The sequence below is a fragment of the Podarcis tiliguerta genome (assembly GCF_965153285.1).
Source record: "Podarcis tiliguerta genome assembly, chromosome: 8".
Taxonomy (NCBI): domain Eukaryota; kingdom Metazoa; phylum Chordata; class Lepidosauria; order Squamata; family Lacertidae; genus Podarcis; species Podarcis tiliguerta.
Window position 1 is genome coordinate 34,575,849 of NC_139541.1, and position 15,848 is coordinate 34,591,696.

Consider the following 15,848-nt stretch of genomic DNA (forward strand, 5'->3'; position numbering starts at 1 on the left):
TGTGTTGGTTAGAAGTTTGCAGTTGTTGTTTGGGCTGTGATTTGTAAGACCTGGATCTGCATTGGTTTCATGCAGATATTTAAACAGGATTTGCCACACTTTTTAGCCTGAAAGGCTTCTGGAGCAGCTTGTAAAGATCAGCAGTAAAACAGCCCCTGACCTCAGGCTTACAATCTTACAAGAAATGGCACACAAGGAAAAAGTGAGGAAGAGGGAAGAAGGATGAAGGGGGAGGAAGGTCTGGCACCAGTTCATTAAAGTTACAGTTTAATAAGCAGCTGAGATGGAAACAGTTCAGGTAGGTGGCCTCTAGGAGTCAGTTCAGGAGAGACCAAGGCAGATGGTCACTCAGATGGGACAGCCCTGCTTCCCTTCTCTCCTCTGTTCTGATGGAATGGCAATCCCCTACAAGGGAGGACAAGCCCTGCTTCCTTCCTATAGTTAGATCAGTTATGAAGTCTCTCTCTCTCTCTCAAGCATGGTTGCTGTTGGGGTAAAACAGGGATGATACCTACTGGCAGAGAGTTACACAGGGCTGGGCCAGCCACACTAAAGTCCCTAGGAGTCCCTAGGAAAGGCCAACCAAATCTTAGGGGTGTGGAAAACCAGCAGAAGTGCTCCATCAGAGGATCTCAGTGATCTAGGTGGAGCATAAGGAACTAGGTGGTCCTTGAGGTTCTTTGGGGCCAGTTGTTTAGGGCCTTGAGAATTAACACAAGAACCTACAACCTGGCTGGGCGTTAACTGGCAACCTGTGAACAACTCTCAGCAGAGGGGTAGCTTGATGACAGCCATATACTCCTGTGAGTGGTCTGGCCACTGCACACCACTTTTACAGTCTGCCAAGATGCTCAAGAGTCAAGCATTATATTTACCATGGCAATATAACAGCTCCGGATCCTGATCCGATACAAGACCCACATAAAGCACATTACATCAGTAGTGGCTGATCTGTAGTAGATTCACACACTGCAAATTTAAAGATGGAATTGCACTGCTCATGTGCTTAACTCTGCACCCAATTGTGTCCATGGCTTCCAAATTATCTGCCATGCAAACAATTGTCAGGATCAAGTCCACTTAGCTTCAACCAAAAAACCCTGCATCATGTGCCTCAGGACCATTTGATGTGTTGTTCTCCAGAGCAAAGTTTCCCCCAGATGGCAGCCCACGTATTAAGAGACCGTTGAGCCATCAGTCATTCCCAGATATGTCAGGTTTCCCGCAAATAGGGCAATTTAACAACAGGATTTCACAGGTGTCAGCTACAGCATTCCAAACAGGAGCAAGAGTCACAGTCAGTGGGGAAAGGTTTTTAAGCGTACTTACGCTCTCGTTAAATGAGGTTCCACTGCATCTGCAGATTGAAACGCTAAACAGCAAACCAGCATATGCCTATTCTTAACCCTACACAATTTTACTAACAAGCTAAGGTTCCAAGCAGAGCTATTCTTAGCCAAGATTCATCTTGCCCACAGATGGAGACGTGGCACTGTTTGCCGGCTGACATGTTCTTGCTACAAAGCATAAATAAAATCAGCCAAGCTTCTTGTAAAATCACACCGGATTGAAGTTTGAGAGGCTGGGAACAGACCATATCGAGAATGTGTGTCTGGCAAAGCTTTTAGCCTAGAGAGAAAACACTCCGTGGATGTACAAGCTAGAGTGCCAGCAAGTGGAGACATCTGTCTTAAAATTAGGGGAATTTTTTCTGTCATGTCCCCCCCTCCAACCAATCTCCATCAGTTAATGAGAAAATGAATTGCATTTGAAAATGATCACATGGGAGATAACATTTGGGTGAAATTCTCATGGGTAGGGTGCAGGATTTCTGCCATACTTTCCTTAAAAGACCATAGATTGTTTAATCGGTGCAAGGGCCTGGTTATAGAGAAACATTTTTGCCTGATGCCTAGACTTCATTTGTCTTCCACTAGAAAACTCAAATCAGTGGATCATAGAAAGCAAAATTAATCATAATGCTTGCAATACAATAAAAGCACCAACAATAGCAATAGTGACAGCATCAGCAATAATAAAAACAGTAGCAATAAGAAATCAGAAGTTAGAGCAGATAGCAAACTTAGCAGCAAACTCAGTAGCAGCAAAACAAAAACAAACAAACACCCCCAAAAACCCAACTACAAACCCCTACATTGGTTTGGCCTCACTCAAAGGCCCCCTTTTTAAGTCGGGAAATGAGCCATATAGGCCTCTCTGAGGAGAACCTTTGAGTGCATTGGCACCACAACTGAAAAGACCCTGTTCCTTGAGCCCACCCACTATACCTTAATAGATAAGAGGGCCTTAGATGTCAAATGGAGACATACTCTAGGCAGAAAACTGAAAACAATATTATGGCAATGGTTTTATATGTACTTAAATATGAATCTCCGGATAGACACATAAAACTGGGCCATTAGAGTAAATGGGGTACTGCCTCACCAACCTCAGTTTCCCTTCAGCCAGCCCCCACCTGCCTGCCATCTTTCTTACATTCATTCCTGGAGGTGGCACTGCCTGTAAGCTTCCTCCTCCTTAGTCTCAGTTTTCAGCAGGGATGAGGATGAGGACAAAACTATAAATATTTGGCACTGTCTCTCTCATTGGCTGTAGCTTCATCTACTGTTGAGCTCTCTGCTTTCCATCCCACCAGTCCCAATGGGGATATACCACTGCATATAACATGGCCAGAGGCAGTAGGCTTTTGTATACCAGTTAATAGAAACCGCAGGAGATAAGAGTGTCCTTGGACTCGGGTGTTGCTTGTGGGTTTTCCCACAAGCATCTGTTGGGCCACTGTAAGAAAAGGATGCTAGGCTAGATGGGCCATTGGCCTGATCAAACATGGCACTTCTTATTAATGTGTGAAACAGAACATGTGAAATTGCCATGCACTGGAAAGAGTGATCCATTCATTCCAACCCCTGTATAGCCTCAAAGGAGGTTCACACATAACAAAAGAGAAAACACACATCTGTCCACACAATCTGCACGAGACACTCTACAGATCAAAGTTGAGATCAAAACACATTGGGCAGAGAAAATAATTTGAAAAGTTGCCTTAGCCTTCTCTTCCCAGCCAACATTTCTCTTAAACGGAAGATTTAAGTCAAACTACCAAGTCTGTGGGAAATGTGATGAAACTGCTGCCTGCCTGATGAGCTAAATAGTGGAGAGAGACAATGGATCAGTCATCCTTTATAACCTCCTCATTATGGCTTCTTTGTCGTCCTAAATTATAGGTCTGTAAAAAAAGGTACCTGGCGTAATTGTCTTGTAAGTCATTGTCGTGACTGCCTCTTTGCTAAATGCCATGGTGCAGAAATGAAGGCTATCTCAGATATTCCTTTGTTATGTGGTTGCATGTGCTGTAAACATTTCGATCAGTTTGCAAAAGGACCTCGATTCTCTGCTACCTCCTTCATTGTATGCCAAGGCTGGATTTAGATTGAAATTGCAAAATATGAAAGGAGTTGGATATGAAAGGACATAAGAAGAGCCCGGCTGGATCAGACCAAAGGTTAATCTATTCCAGAACCCTGTTTCCTGACATGGGCAACCAGCTGCCTCTGGAAAGAGCAGCAGGACATGATGACAATGACCCTTCCCTACTCTTGTTCCCCAGCAACAAGCAACAAGGTCTCTATAGCCATCATGACTAGTAGCCAGGGATTGTCTATTTCTTTTTTCTTTTTTAAAAGCCATCTAGGTCAATGACTATCACAGCATCTCAAGGAAGCAAATGGCATGGCTTGAGTATATATTCTTTGAAGAAGTAGTTCCTTTTGTCTGTCCTGAAAGGGATAAACTGGAAGCAACACAAGAATGGAATATTCCCAAATGACATACCCGCTGGGGCAATTCAATGCATTCAGTCAGACCACTTTAGAGTAGTTAAGTATGGAGTATAGACCTGGATTGATGCCTTTGACAAGATTCATGACTACGTAGTTCAGAAAAATGCATGTGATCTAGCAATTATGGTTGTTTTTTGCAGGATGGGTTACAACGTATAAAAACACAATTAGTAAAAAAATGAAAAAAACAGCCTCTCAAATCAGTGAAGCATTCAACACATTACAGGGCAGACACCAAAATTGATTATTTGATTTTCAAGGGTCAGCTGCTCCTATAACACTTCTGAGTTCGTACTGCTTGGATGCAATATGAACTATACTGTTTTCCTTTCAAATGTTCTTTCACAATGCAGAGCATAAAATATTATTAATAGTCTTTGGAAAATAACATCAAGCTAAAGTGACTATTCTCTGTTAAAATGGCTAAAGGACATCCCCATTTAACTGCTAGTCCCGAGTAATCTGCCCTAGCGGCAGGAAAACTTTTGATTTACATTTGTTTTAGTCTTACCTTTAAAGAACCTTGTTTCTCTTTTCTGTCGACAAGCAATACTTCTGCTGTATCTTCAGCCTGAGCTGACCGGGCATGAATGAATAAGGCTCTGCCAGTGTCCGATAAATTTCTCAGTGCAACTAAAACCCCATTTGGTTCCACCTTGAAGCCTGGGTTTGAAACTTCAAAGTTCAATTTGTGATTTCCTTGACAATCATCAAATACCACTAGAGAGAGGCAAAAGGGGAAAAAAGAGATAGAAACAAGAGCATAAGTGTCCATTAAATATCTATTATTATTATTATTATTATTATTATTAATCCTTCCACTCATATCTCAAGGCTATATACAGAATGTAATAAAACAGCAAAGAAACAGTTCAAAACTACACAAAAAATAAAAGCAGATAAATTTAAAACAATAGGAACATAAGGATATAAGGAGATCCTGCTGGAGATCTGCAAAAGGCTCCTTCAGTCCACATTCTGTTCTCACAGTGACCTGTGGGAACTCTCAAGCAGGACCCCTGCACAATATCACCCGGGCAGAGACCTGTTCGCAGGGAGAGCTTGTTAGAACCAAAATGACTTCATTTGTTTCTGGGAAGCACAGCTATCTCAACAGGACAGCTATTCCACAGAAAAGGGGCAGCCACACTTAAAAGCCCTGCTCCAGGTTAATTCGTAGCAGCATTCTTGAAGGAGAGGTTTTTAATGCACTGCAGTGACCTAATGGGTATACAATACTTGGTTGGTTTATTGTACCTGGTGTCAGTGAGCAAAGGGGGGGGGCAGGGCCAAATTCTGAGGGAACTTTTGGCACTGAAATCCAATCTGAATTCACAAAGTTTATTTGTATCTGTCAAAAGGGCTATGGCGGCGAGGGCTTAAGTTCTGAGCACTGGGGTAGATATGTTTTAACAGCTTCCCAGTTATTCATGCAGGATCGCTGTGGGAGTTAAAGTGCCTGTGGACTTTTTTCATGATCCAAAGAACTCTTTGCACAAAAGGATAGAATTTTCTGGAAATCTCAATGTCAAGTTTATCCACACAGATTTCTTCTAATTTCCACCTTGCTCCTTAATTTCAGTGAGAAGCAAGTTCCCCAACAGCACTCATTTTGCTAAATAATATCAATTCCTGCATTGCTATACATGCCACATTATATACATCATTTGATAAACTTCTATCCTCATGCTCACCACCACCTATAGCCGTCTTTATTTCCCTAAATGAAAAAAACAACAACCCAGATTTCATTCACTTTTCTTTGCACCATGGTTGGTTCTATACCTTTTTCCAGGACTACAATATCCTTTTGGAGAGATGGGGCAATCTCATATAGGGTGAGTACATTTCAGACTTTACAGAGAACAATCTGCTATCTGAAAAAGTCCTATATTTGAAGCGTGGTCAAGTGCAAGTCTGGTTTAAAGATAAAGGATCCTAAGAATTGAGTATAGGGGCCTTGAAATTACCCATCAACAGTTGGCACCTAAATGGTAGAATGAGTAGGCTCAGTATTTATATTTAAATTATAATATTTTTTTCTCAAGTTGCATCTATTAGCATATGTAAAATGTATGCAAATTTATGCCCTTGTTTGTCCTCTGTTTGAGTGATGCATAGGTGGTCACCCTAATGGTTTACAGGATTCCTAAATGAGCCCTCTTGACACTCTAGGACAAAAATACTAGGTATCTTTCACACAGTGAAGTCCAAAGAAGTGAACTATTTTCTAGTATTTGTCTAGAGTGAAATTTATTCACCAAAATATAATCAAAAGCAGAGTTAAACAAACTTGAAATATAAGCATCTACTTTGGGAGCAGTTACCCCAGGTTTATAATGTGAGAAACAGCAGGCAAGAACAAAATGTTTTCAGTTAATAATGATATAGTAATCATCCCGGGCTTGGCCTGGGCATCTAAAATCCTTAAGGCTAACAACACAGTGCTGGGTAATAATTTTGTTTCATATTAAGAACCAATTCTGTTTGTTTGATGGAAATTACTGTAGGATGATTGGTTTGACTATCAAAGCGCCTCCCTGAATATATGAATTTCCACACTTCAACAGTGCCATAATTGTTATTGTGTAGACCACTGTAATTATGTTCAGCATGGGCTTTTTCTTATGGAAAGCTTTTCATATTTATGGAATTGAGATCCATCTCTAATAGGCTGCTGATCTGTGAAGCTCTCTGTTTCATTAGATGCAAATGCACCATATATATTTTTAATGCAGAAGTTATGAGCTCAGGGCATTTATTGAAATAAAAGAACAAGACCCGCTTCCTGCTAAACCAGCCATTCCTCAACCTGGTGCCCTCTAGATCATGGGAACTCCAACTTCCATCAGCCCCAACAGGAATTGTCAGGGATGATGGGAGATGTGATACAAAAACTTCTGGAGGGTACCATATTAGCCACTCCTGGCAGAGAGAAAGAAAGACAGAGAGAGTAACAGAGAAAGACCCCTACATGCATTGGTTCTGTGGAGTAATTCAGCTTTCAGTTTGGGGACACCATTCATATGCCCCTTGACAGACTGAAAGATTGGCAGCAGCATAGAAGTTATGTAGCAGTCATGCAATTGGAGTGTTATGCACAAGTACTTTTCTGGAATAATAAGAACCAATCTTTTGCTCCCCTTGCTGTTTTTGCCTAGATTGAGAAGGAAGACTTTCCATGAGGCTTTCAAACAGCCATCAGCATCCTCTCCCATCAGCGATGGGAGTCTGTATCACCAGCAATCATTTAAATGTCAAAATAGCAACAATACACACATTTAAGTAAGACAATGCAATTAATTCCTTTTTTGTAATTTGACAAGCCTTAACAATGGCATGCTGGAAATGTAATGCCCGTGAGGGAAATTCGCTATTCGGGGAGATAAGGAGATATTGATTAGATAAAGTGGGATTTGCTATTTCTCCACACCTTGTAATTCAGTGTCTTTTTTTATTGAACTGATATTATTCTGGAAAAAAATCAATAATGCAAATAAAAAATATAAATGGACACCCATTATATACATATATATACACACACACACAGTGCAGAGGACCAATTTACCATTCAGGGTGATGCAGAGGCAGCAAAGCACAGCTTCCTGGGGAAAAAATACTTCTCAGTTCTGCCACTAGAGAGAAATATTTGGCCTCCTGGCCCAACGCTGCGCCAAGATCCTATACTAGTACAGCAGAGGCCCTGGGCACCGTTACATTGGTGTATAGTGAAAATGTCTGTGCACCTTTGACATATCATGCCAGTGAGCTGCTGCTGGCTCCCAGCTTCAGCCCACATATCTGAAGCTACTTTGCTTCAGTTAACAACTATAGAATTTTACTTGTATTATTTCATTGCTGTTGCATAAGGAAAATGCATGCCTGAGACCTAGAAACTGTAAGTATAACATTTTAAAATTACATTGCATTAGTTGAAAAAGCGGTAAAAGGGGGTCAGCTGCTTCACACAGCTGAATGGAATAAATAAGGTTCAATAGCCTATTTATATGCTTCATGAACCTGCCTAATGATGGGACTCAATACTCTACTACTGGGGCTATCTGTGTGCTAAGCCTACGTTTTGAATCCAGGCACCTAGCCATTTTCCCTTTGTTGTTAACCCACATACATGGGTCTTTAGAAGATTAAATATAATTAATATATCATCTTACCAATTCCCATCATTATCCCCAATGAAAATACATATTTTTAAAAATCTACCAGTCATATCCAGATGACTCGATCTATCTGTTTAGTTAATTTATATACCATGTCATATTTCAGTCAAAACCTCTAAGTGAGATTATAAATCCCAATGGAAAGGAAATAATGTAAGGGCTACAATGCACAGTTCATCTTCAGAACCAATGTTTTTTTCTCCCTACAATTACTAATCATGATAATTCCACATTTTAAGTAATACAGTTCAAGTAATACAATTAAATAAATGCCTATAAAACAATGCACTAAGTAAAACAACTATGAATCACAAAAACCACAATCCCAAAAACAAAATCGCTCAACCATTTCAACACCCATCATATCACTCCACCCACTCATTTTTCACTTCCATAAAACACTCTGATGTGTATATATTCAAACTTTTATTTCTGTGCAAAGTTATTTATTTATTGATATCTTCTGTATGGCTCTTCTGATACCCCTAGTCATGCTGCCTCTGCCAAGTTAACATCTTTATTATGTTTAATATGCCGTATGGCTCAGAATAGGCTCCAAAACTCAGCATGAGGAGAACAGAGTCTGTGCCAAGCATCTTCCAATGAAAAACAAGCTATATTTCATTCATCCTGTTGCTCCTTTACCAGTCTGTTGGCATTATGTTCAGCGTCAGGTCCTTCAAGAAACTTTTTATATCTGTATTCTACAGTGTGTGTGTGTGTGTGTGTGGTGTGTTTTTGTCTGCCAGTTGACATTATGTGTACTACAAATTTAATCACAGCTCTCCCATGGAGCTGAAAAACCTCAAAAGAAAAGGGAATTCTAAGTCTTCCCACGTCTGACCCAAATAATCATTAAAAAACAAAACAAAACATGACAAAAGCAGCAACAACATACAGATACATTGAAATAAAATACAGGTCAATTCTCCGGGACCAGAGAGCTGATACGCAAACATTGTAGTTTGTATTCTGATCATTGTTCAGAAATTCATGGAAAGGACTTGAAATATGGGCTACTGTCAGCCATGAGCTAAGGATGCGGTGGTCAGAAACTTTGTCTGACATACTGCAAAGTTTAGGTTTCACCACCCTGAATCTTCTTTAGAGCTTCCAATGAATATTCAAGCAAGCAAGCAAAAATAAAACCTTAACATTCTCAAAGACTCTATGTCCCTGACAGTTAGAACACTTTAACACTGATTTGTGTTTGTAGCAGTGGATATTTGCCCTTTGATTCAACTCCCTAAGGATTAAGGCTGTGGTGCACTGCAAACTTGGGGAAGGGGTGTAGCTCAGCAGTAGAAAACATGGTTTGTAGGCAGAAGCACTAGCTTAAATCCCTAGACTCTCCCCTAAGTGCTGGGAAGGCCTCCTATATCCCATCAATCTCATGGCAGCTGCCAGGCATTGTGAATGATATCGGCCGATATCAGAGGTGCCACCTTCTCTGGAGGAATGAGGGGGCCCATGTGCAACTCTGTGAAATGTCCTGATGTCATGTGGGGTGTCCTCTGAACATTGAGGGGCTCTGGCCCCTTTAAAAAAGGGGGTCCTCCACAAGACCCTAGCAGCCAGCGCCCTTGGCCAGGCCTAGATGGTACAATTTTATTCCAAATTTATGGATATTAATTCCACTTTATTTTGAAAGTCTTACTTCCAATTATGCTGGATACGCTACAAAAGCAGAAGCAACTGGTTCATAGCAAACAAACTGGAGCCCATCATCTCATCTGCTTCTTCTTCATTATTTATATATTTTACATCTACCTTCCCTTAAAAGAAATTTAAAACTAGATCAGCAGAAGGAACCAGAACCTCACAGTCTAGCACCTGTAGCCTACCACCAAAATGTAAGGACAGGCATACCTGGACAACAGCTGCAAACCACACTGCAGAAAACTATAGCTTTTTGTAGCTTTCAATATGCTTCCCAAGCTTTCTGGGAACAAAAGTCAGCTGGGTTTTGTTTGGCAGATAATTTACACTAGGGCAGGCATTGGGTTTCTTTTTAAATCCTCTCCCATAAACTTTGGTCTGCAGTTTAAGTCACTGTCAAGGTCACCGTATTAGAGAGCTAATTAATGTGCATCATTCGATTACTCAACCCTTGAGGAATATTTTCACATTACATTCAATGAGTGTGAAATCTGTGTTCACAAATAGTTGAGCCATACACTCATATGAGCCATACACTCATATGGTTATTTACATATAATGTTCAGTGAGTGTCATCTCTGCAGAGTAAAGCAGTTGAAGCAGTCAAGTAGGCAAAGATGGGGTAAGGTGATCTCAGAAGTAAACTGGTCCCAAGCTGTTAGGGGGGCCTACACCATGTTTCTCCATAAAACATGAAACCCTGATTGTGCAAGGTTCCAGATCATGTGTTATTTGTAGGCTCTCTTTCTTCAAACATCAATGCTTAATGCACAGATATTGGAGGATGATAGTGGGTAGGCACATGATGCTGGATGCAAGACCAATTATATGGCCCTGCGTCCCGTTATGTAAATCGGGAAGGGGGCTTTCAACATCTTTCATACCCCTCTGCAAAACTCATTTTCCCCTGAAGCTTTGAACTTAACCGCATAGACCTCATCCAAAAATGAACCTAAGGTAGTACTCAATGTCCTTAGAGGCAAGGGAGATCTTCTGTTTTCTTGCATCCATGCCTGGTAAATCATCATTCTTGCCTGTGTGTCTTTGTGCAACTAGTGATACAACTATGGATCATCACCATATACATTGACAGGAGGTATGGCAGGGGGTGTTGGTTCAATTTGCATTTTAATACAATACCTAATTCACACATTCTGCATCAACAGTGAACTGCAATGCAACTAGCCTTCAAAATCAACACTTCTACAGTAGTTGTGGTAAAATTTTCCATTTTTTAAATCATTCAATAAGGAGTCATGTTAGGCAAAAAATATGCACAGAACTGCAAACTTTTGTGAAAATAATATGCAAAATACATTATATATAGGGAAATGGCTTGTAAAAATGTGTACATTGGACACAATTGCACACAAAATGTATATATTTATAGAACGCACATTAACATGCTGACTAATTTTGATGCAAACTAGTGGGGTGATCTGAAATTAAGACTGGAAAATAAGAAGATGAAATTGACTAATCCATTCATGTGCAATTGAGAGTGCTGCCATTAGTGATGCTTCACAGTGGCATCATGTGGGTGAAATAATTTCTCCTCGCTCTCCCTGAAGAACTGCTTATGCCTGACTCTGCCATTACTACTCAAACCAGCCAGAGAAACATTAGCTGGCACTCGGTGGGAAGCATTCTTTAAAAATTGCACGAAATGAATGGGAACACTATTTATTCCAAAGGGTAAGAGATTTATCTTAAGAAGCATCACCCAAAATGAAAGCCTTTGTCTCTCACCACCTGCGGCGTAAGCGATACCAGAGCATTATTTCCAAAGTGCTTGCTTGTTTTGGCGATAGTACATGATTCATCGTTTATGTAGCAAAGCAAAATGAAAGTGAGTAATAATCGGAGCCTGGTCTGCAATATTTTCCTTCTCTTTCAAAACAGGAGGAGGAAAAATAAAGATATTTAAAGACCTGTGACAACAGAAGCCCTGAGTAGATAAACCTGCATTTTCACAGCTCTGCAGAAACTTAAAGTGTACCGAATTGGGAGAAGCACACAAATAAATGTCTTAGTAAATACAAAGGAATGGTACATTTCTCTAGTTCTGATCATAAGCGTTCCTCTCTTTCAATTTGGTCCCATTTTCCCTTCTCCCCAGCTTTCTTATGTGTCCCTTCTTTATTTGTTTCAGGTACAATATGTCTGAGCTGAACTTTTAGCTTGGCAGGGTGTTATGTACTGAGTTGAATAGGATCCAAAATGCAGCAATCTGATTGGTCCTAGAAAAACAGGATTCAGAATGAGGCAGTCTGATTGGTCCTAGAACAATGCAGCAGTATGATTGGTCTGCAGGAGCCACCCAATCCAGCTCCAGATGGAAGTGAATCCACAACATGATTGGCCTACAGGAGAATTCCGGAATTAGCCAATCACATGCAGCCCATTGTGTAAATAATGTATATAAAGCAGATACTTTGGGGAAACTTTCATTCCTCCTCACCATTATGAGCTGAATAAAGAGCATGAAATCCACTCTCGACTCTGAGCATATTTCACGGGGGCACCCAAAATGGGGTGGAGGATTGTTACAGTAGGCAAAATGTTATAGGTTTCAGAGGGTCGTATTGATGTAGGTGAACAATGGAAATAAGAACATAAGAAGAGCCTTATGTTGGATCAGGCTGGTGGCCCCTTTAGTCCAGCACCCAGTTCTCACTGTGGCCAACCAGATACCTGTGGGAAACCCTCAAGCAGAACCTGAACACAAGAACACTCTCCACTCCTGTGGTTTCCAGCACCTGGAGGCTGGATAATTTAGTTGGCAGAGCATGAGACTCTTAATCCCAGGGTTGTGGGTTCAAGGCCCAAGTTGAGTCAAAGATTCTTGAATTTCAGGGGGTAGACCAGATGGTGGTCCCTTGCAGCTCTACAATTCCATGGTTCTAAGCAACCACTGCTTTCAACTGTGGAAGCAGAGCATAGCCAGAATGACTAATAGCTATTGACAGGCTTCTCCATAGTTTGTTACTCTCTCTGTCTCTCTCTTTCAAAAGTCTTATTCTTGCTGGTGGTGTCAACACTCCACATAGCAGTCACTGGTAATTGATTTATTTAGGCAATTTTTACACCACTTCATATTTCAGAGAAAATGTCCAAGCTTCCTAAAATATCACAAATTAAATACAACCCCCCCAAAAAAAATACAGTTAAACATTCCACATTTTAGAGCAGACCAGATAGCACTTAGTTAATGAATTCTCTTAAACATCAATATAGTCTGAAACAGTTAGCATATGGTGACCATGGTAACCACTAGTGGATCCAAAATATAGCAGAGAGCACCCAAGGAAATATAAAGTGAAATATTTGTGGGTAGCAGCAGCACTCTAACTTCTGTTGCTATCTCCTCAACTTAAGTTCACACTAAAAGTTGGGGGCAAAAATTGCATACGCCCGAACCCTAACATTTCCCCATAGGGGAGTTGCTGCAAGCCATTGGAACCTCTTTTCTGAACCTTTGCTAGCCCTACAATATCCTTTTTGGGGATGCATGGATGGAATGATGGATACAAAAGAAAAAGAAAAGGTAGCATATGAATCTATTACATACATAAAACAACTTTAAAATGATAATTTTATAAAAATAATACTAGCATAATTAGGGACTGTTTGTTTTGTTTTTGTTCTTGTTTATATTGTGTAACTTGTGTTTTTATTTTGTTATTTTATTTTATTTTTGAATTTATATGCTGTGAACTGCCCTGAGATCTTTGGATGAAGGGTGGTATGCAAAATAAATAAATAAATAAATACTCTCTATATGTAATGACATTGACAAAATTGAATACACATTAAAATCCATTTCAAAATATATATTTTTTTTGTTGCAGCATATCATAACAAATAATTATACCTTCTGAAAATATGTTCATATTGGTGCTCTGCATTCTTGATCTACCACTGAAGAAGACTTGTTAGTTGGAATGTATCAGACTTTAGGAAATATTTGTTTCAAAAAATTGCACGTGTTCTTTCATTTTAATTGGTGTGTGTGTGAACTATTTGGTATGATTTGTGAATTCTCTGCCATGAGAACTAGCTTTCTTCAGTATTGATGCCCCACACATTGGGATCCACTAGTCTTGAAGGTGTGGGAGAGATCCACACCCACCCTTAATCAACTAAAAATGGCCAGTAACTGACCACCCTGATTTATAACCTGCTGAAGCCCAGGACTTTCTTGAGAATGCTCATCAAAACAGAGCTGCTAGCTTTTTCAGGAAGGGGTGTTCCGTGCATTGCAACAAACTACATTTGATTCCATCAGGGCTGAGCCTAATAGCTACAAAGTGACATAACTTATCTTTTAACATTGACTCTTAGTCTCAGACAAGTGCAGCTGTTGAGAACAATTTCATTAAAACTGTGCCATGTTGTCTTGCCTTTCACAGCCATTCCCAACATGGCTTCTATTCACATCAAACATTGCCTTTGATACTCACACTCACACAAAGAACCGCTTCTGTTTATCCAGCAAAAGAGCCATCAGGGGGCCAAGGGAACCTCACCAGTCAGCACCATCAAAAAGAAATTGACTCCCCCCCCCCCATCCTATACCCAATACACAATGGCCAGGTAGTTTTTCCTTACCAACAATCACCATATTCACTCGTCGAGTTCACATTCTCAATGTTCTCATAGAAAGGAGGAAGAATTCTTTCCAATCCTTTAGAATGGAACTACAAGATGTGCCTGTAAACATGCCCTGTTGTGGGGAGGAAGTTGGTTTTTCCTACCAAAGGACATCCTTGTCTGCACTATATTTTGATTGGGTAAACATATTGATTTATTGTTTGCAGATCCTCCAGTTTGTTATATTTTAAATGAATATAACATTCCCCCCAACCAAGCTTCATTTACTGAGTCTTCTTTATGGGTATGTTGGCAATGACACCCATGAGATATAAAGCCCATCTGATTCTGAGTCAGGGCATAACAACAGCTCATCTAGAAGGAACAGTGCCACTAGAAGTTAAAATCAGACTACATGTGAGCCCAGAGATGCCTCCAGAATGCAGTAGTAATAGGAACAGCATAGGAAGTGCCTTATACTGAGTCCATCACCATTGGTCCATCTAGCTCAGTGTTGTCTACACGGACTGGCAGTGGCTCTCCAGGGTTTCAGATAGGAGCCCTATATGGAGATGCCAGGAATTGAATCAGGGAATTTCTGCACACAATGCTGATCCTCTGTCACTGACCTACAACCCTTACTCAATGGAGGAACTCATAGCAACATAGAAAGGTGTCTTATACCACGTAAGACCATTGGTTCCTCTAGCTTAGTATTGTCTCCTTTGATTGGCAGAGGCTCTTGGGGGTTTCAAAAGGGACTGACTGGAAATGCTACACATTGGTTCAGGGAATGACAAGGCGAAGCCCTCCCCCTCCCATTGGCAAATGTCCCAGTGGTATCATAAAGCGTCCAATGAGACCAGTTTTCACTCTGCACTTCTTGCCTCTTCTAGGTGAAAGAGGCCCAATGGGGAAACTTAGCTTGAGGGACCACTGAAGCTAGAGCCCACATTTCATGACGAGTCCTTCAAAGCTGTGCCTCTGACCTCATTGAGGACCCAGACTTAGCCCCCCCACTTATCAGAGACAACTGCTTGACTAATAGCTTCTTATTCTTCTGGATTAGAAAAATCTTAATGATTATCATGCAAAGGAAGCTTACAGAGATAAGATACTAATCAGTCTGACTTGGCTTGTCATTGCTCATGGTTATAAACCTATTATAAAGAATGAATTGCTGGAACAGAACTCTCCCCCTTCCTACTCCTCCGCCCTTCACCAGCTTCTCTTCTTTCCCTAAAGCACTAGTCTCTTACAGCATTAGTAAGTGATGGTGTTGCTACATACTGTTGCCTTGCTCCATCTGGGTTGCACTTTGCTACTAGCTAAAGATATGATAGTGACCTCCACACAGTAAATAAGGACCTGCAAGCAGTTTCTTTTTGAGAAGGGATGTTTAATTGATGCATATCTGCGTCCTCAAAGCAACTCTGTTGGCCTTTTAGGCTGGGATTTATTCAAGACACAGTTTAACAATTACCTTTCCTCCTGCCCATTGGATGGAGAATAACTTAACATGGCAGATAAACAAGGAGTAACTTTGAGAGAAATCACA

At 40.6% G+C, this 15,848-nt stretch overlaps 1 protein-coding gene across 2 annotated transcripts in view; it reads right to left on the minus strand.

Moving 5' to 3' along the window:
* CDH13 (cadherin 13) overlaps positions 1 to 15,848 on the minus strand; it is a 671,873-nt gene that overhangs the window by 379,193 nt on the left and 276,832 nt on the right. For both annotated transcript variants that reach the window (XM_083451872.1, XM_083451873.1), the window contains exon 3: positions 4,372 to 4,580. In XM_083451872.1, the coding sequence (XP_083307998.1) occupies positions 4,372 to 4,580 (209 nt within the window). The remainder of the gene's footprint in view (positions 1 to 4,371; positions 4,581 to 15,848) is intronic.